The following is a 4,907-nucleotide window of genomic DNA, read 5'->3' as shown; positions in this document are numbered from 1 at the left end:
AACCATCTAATTTTTAGATAAAGTATCAATTATTCTTTAAAACCAAAACAACCTTTTTTATGAGTTTTTGATTTAATTTGTGAGAAAAAATCATCTGTGGCGTCTATGTCGTATTGTTGATTGTTTCTCATTTGTTCATGAGACAGAGACAATCAATGGACATTCTCTGATAAACAAAAAAAAACTTCATAAGAAAGCAACAACAAAAATCCATTGAAAAAAAAAACTTCAACCAAAACCAAGCATTGATATGCATCGATTATGTGTTTCCCTCTAAAACGTACTCAGCAAGCGGACCAAATCATCGACAGTGGCTCACAATGAACGCTCCCTTTTCATGCACCTCTCTCTCTATCATCGTTCTATCAATGAACGTTTCTTTTCTTCATCTCTTCTCTTTATCACGCTTTCGCATTTGCCGGCGTAAACACATTAAACGTCACGTGGTGCTGAAACGGTTTGACACTTCGTTCCGCGCTCATTGAATCGGCTCAGTATTAGTCGTGTTTGTGATACGTCGCTAGAATAATTGCCGCGTGTTTATTGTGCATTGCACACATTGTGTTTGGATCAAATAAAAACCATTTTTTGCCGCGTTTCTGAAGAAAAAAAAATCGAGTCTTTATGAATTTAGTTGCAGAAGAAGCCGTAAAGCTGTGAAACATTTTCCGAGGAAAACATTTCTGCACGATTTACGTCGCAGTGTCAACAGGTGAAGGTAAGACATGACTTTTGGTCGGTGCATGCATGTTTTTGTCGGGTTAATTGTACATAAAAGCAGTGGCATTTCTCGATGGAGAGATTAAACCTCATGTTTCATTATTATGAAATTGTTGCACTGATCGGTTTATGTCAGAGCTTTAAGGCGGCAAACGCCATGAAAATCCAACCACAATCATCGGACGTTGCGAACAACACATAGAACGCCGAACATTTTGTTGTTGCATCAATTGCGTCTTAGTCTAAATGTGACATGCATGAATATTATGTTTATGTGTTTGTGAAGAAAATCCGGGTGGAATCAAATACGAGTAGAATCATATACGTAGTTTTGGAAGTCAGTCCTTTTTAAATGATTTCATTGCGACTAAAAATCTGATTTTCACTTCAGAAAATTTTCAAGAAGAGACGTTTGTCGAAAACGTATTTTACACTGTTAAACTCTTGGAATTCTTCACATTTACAGATACCATTGAACCACAACAATTTGAAAATGGCACCAAAGCGGGCATTTTCAATCGAAAACGGTGCAAGTTCATCTCGAGATGAACCAGATGCAGCCAAACGACGCCGAACAGCTGATCCATACTGTTGGGTGTGCCATCAGAAAGACACAAATGTGTACTGCAAAACATGCTTGCGGTCCTATCATTCACAGTGCGTGGGTCCAAAGTCGACCAAGGAAATCCAATGTGAAGTGTGCATAAGAGAGGATTTGGCCAAAAGCAACGACGCCAAATGGTAAGTTTTGATCCTTTCATTCGGCCAGTTGTTAGATTAGAAAATAGTCTGAACGTCTTTCTGCACTATTTTCGGAATTAATTCAATTTATGCTTTTTTGCTTGGCTTATTGAATGATTCGAGCGACCCATTCGTCGAATTGAAATCGAATCGTATACCATTGAAATCCATTCAATCAATTTTATCACAATTCCATTTGATTTCCCTTCTTTTCCTTTAGGCACGAGAATTTGAAACGTTTGAATGGTCTTTTGGAATATATCATGAAGCGGTTGCTTGATAGTGACGAGGTTTGCATTTAAATGTTCATTCATTTTTCTAAATCGTCCCTTGAAGCAATTCCAATTCCTAAACTCAATTCTGTTCTTCATTTGTTTCAGTTCACAGTCTTGAGTAACAACTACTTTCAAACAAAGTTACCGGTCGAATCAAGCATTGTGAATGCATTCGACTTGAGCTACATTCGAAACCGGGTGCAAATCAGCGAATATGAAACGCCATTGCAGTTTCTCAATGACATCAGATGGATCAAGCATAACATCATTGCATCAGGTAAATTGTGTAGAAGGTGAAAGAATTTAGGGGATTTCTTTGAGAACTAGCGATGAAATTTGATTAAAGAAAATGATGAAAAAAATAATGAAAAAAAATTCCAACAAAACTAAACACCTTGTTTCAACTCTTTCCAGGCAACCTTGCCGAATTGGCGGTTGCAAAGCGGCTTGAACAGTTCTGCAAAAAGGTGAGTTTTAATGTCAAGTGTAGTTTATCAAGTGTTTGTTTCATATATGCTTCACAATGAAAAGCCAATCTGATTTTTGATTGAATGGAAATCTAATTATTTGCATTCCGGCTCATATTCTAGGAGGTGTACGACATCGAAATGTGTGTAGATTGTTTTGCACGTTCGAATAGTGAAGACCGTTCATCTTGGTTCACACAGGTTTGTGATCCACCCCATTTATTGGTATGGGCACGTGAGATTGGCCATCGACCGTTCAAACCAGGTAAATCTTGAGCATATCTCGAATGTAATTATCATTTTTACCGATTTTATCACGTACCTCTCTTTTAAACCAGCCAAAGTGATTGGTGTCAGCGGCAAATCGCTCAAAAGTAAAATTGATGTACGATTCTTCGGTGATCATGATATGGCTGATGTTTCGCTCACCGACTGTTACCTCTTCTCCAAAGAGAATCCAAACGGAAAAACCGATGACAAGAATAGATTGGTTCTCATCAGCAGTTTGGCGGTGAGTTGGCAATTGGATTGAGAGAAAAATAAATCATCAGAAAGTTCTGATTTCATTAGAAAAATTGTTCATTTGCTCAACAAATAAGAAACGATTCCATTTTCAGGAGGCTAAAAAATACATCGAAAATATTGAGAAGAAATTTGAATGCAAATTTGTGGAGTATAAAACAAAGACACCATTTAATTCCAGTCGAATAGCCGAATACTTGAAGGATATGGTGCCAAACGTACAATTGGCGGCCGATTATCGGCTGAAAGTCAAGCCAATTTACTTGAATCCACCACAGCGACGTCGAGGTCCGCTTCGTTCTAAATCGAAAGTAGCCTCTTCAAGCCCGGTTCCGCAGGTTTTCAACGGAACATTGATGGAAACTCGCGTTGTGCTTGAAAATTGCGATCACTTGGTGGAACGATACAAAAGAAAGGATGGCGTGGATCGTTATGAGACGATTGATGGAAAGGGACCTGACGAAGTGGTAACAGACCGAAATTCAGAAGACGAAGATCGTAAGCCGCCAAATGGTGTTGATCAATCGATGAACGATGAAACATCGAACCAGGTATCTGAGACAGAAGATGCCGTAATCATCAGCGATGATGATGATCCGTTCATGACCACGCATCAAGCTCAGAGCGAATCTTTGGAGCAAATTGAAGATCAGGAATGTGATCAAGATGCACTGCTATCGACACTTGGTAAGCGTAAGCCTTTCATTATACGCGGTTCATTCTGGCATGAAAATGCTACAAGATTGGTCTCTCTGCAAATAGAACCGCTGGACATTTCTGAACAATCGACTGAAGATGACGATAAAGCAACAGCATCGAATCACAGCGAATTTGATTTGATGGCTCACAATGATGTTATCGAAGAAATCGTTGAAAATATCGTAGTTTCGGATGCCTCCACCGATGAAGATATTCCCGAAAATGTTTTGGAACTTGTTCCGGATATTACGGATACAGATGAAGTGAATGAACCGGCCGACAATTCGATTGAAATCAACGAAGATCTAACTATCAGGAGCCAGTCGCTGGCCGACGAATACGTTCCCGTTTCAGATGAACAAGTGGCAACATTGATTGAATCAAAATCAAACAATCAAGAAGAGGTGTTTATGTCTAGCTTCGATAATGCTATTGGAGCTGAAGAACTTGGCGAAAACATAGAGCAAATCGAAGAGACTGTAGCTCAAAATGATGTGTCCAATCATAGTCAATCACACAGTTTTGTGGAAGAATCACAAGAAATGACACAAAATGAAAACGAAACAGAACAATCTGATCATGAAGCGGAACACACCGACCATGAAATGATATTGGATAAGTCAATCCAAACCTTGCCACCGTCATGCATGAAGATTAAGCCATCGGCCCAGTCAACTCCATTTAAATCGATCGATGAACCAACCCAAGTAGCTCCGATCGATCCAGTAATCCAACCAGCTTTAATCGATCAACCAACTCAACCAGCTCCAATCGATCAACTGACCCAATCAGCTAAGCTCGATCAATCGATCGAATCTACTCCAGTCGATGAACCATTCCAATCGACTCAGATCAATCAATCGATTGAATCGACTTCGATCGATGAACCTATCCAATCGACTTCGATCGATCAGCCAGTTCAATTGACTCCAATTGATCCACCTGAAAATAATGAAAACGACATGCATGCGCGTCAAGAAAGCAATGAAGGCGCTAAAAAAACAGAAAGTGATGCAATGTTAGAGCTTCGGTTGGAATATAAAAAGGTACTTGTGGCATATCAAGATATGGAAAAGCAGACCAACGAAGCGCTCCAAATAGCTCAATCTCAAAGCAATATTATCACGAGACTAGAGGCTCAAGTGACAGGTCTGACGAAAGACCTATCTTTCAAGCAAAATGAACTGGCCAAAATGAAAGTGGATTATGCAGCCGAATTGCTAAAAGCAATCGAGGAGACAAAGAAGAAGATGTGGTGTCGAAGCTGCGGAAATGAACTGGTCAAACCATTTCATGGATTATTGCATGCAATGGTGTGCAGTGCACAATGTCTACAGATGATGTGGTAAGTCTTCGATTGACATTTATATTGAAGTAAATGACTGATTCCGATTGATTTTCAGGGCCAACGAATGCCAAACCGGTGAGAAAACCTCGATGAATTCAACGGTGCAATCATCAGGCAATGAGGTATTTCATTATC

General features: G+C 39.5%; 1 protein-coding gene across 1 annotated transcript; it reads left to right on the top strand.

Annotated features, from left to right (window-relative positions):
• Window positions 1-359: 359 nt before the first annotated feature.
• LOC129580145 (uncharacterized) lies at window positions 360-4,894 on the top strand (the record flags this gene model as incomplete). The annotated part of the gene is given in 9 exon segments (XM_055470349.1): window positions 360-718; window positions 1,187-1,461; window positions 1,682-1,751; window positions 1,842-2,013; window positions 2,151-2,203; window positions 2,327-2,468; window positions 2,542-2,714; window positions 2,821-4,769; window positions 4,828-4,894. Coding segments are annotated over 8 exon segments (2,874 nt in total), but the record flags the coding sequence as incomplete, so codon positions are not given.
• Window positions 4,895-4,907: the final 13 nt, after the last annotated feature.

Source organism: Sitodiplosis mosellana, unplaced genomic scaffold (genome assembly GCF_009176505.1).
Source record: "Sitodiplosis mosellana isolate CC-2019 unplaced genomic scaffold, AAFC_SMos_1.0 Smas_scaffold_7115, whole genome shotgun sequence".
Lineage (NCBI taxonomy): Eukaryota > Metazoa > Arthropoda > Insecta > Diptera > Cecidomyiidae > Sitodiplosis > Sitodiplosis mosellana.
The sequence above is the reverse complement of the archived record's forward strand: the minus strand, read 5'-3'. Positions and strand labels throughout refer to the sequence as shown.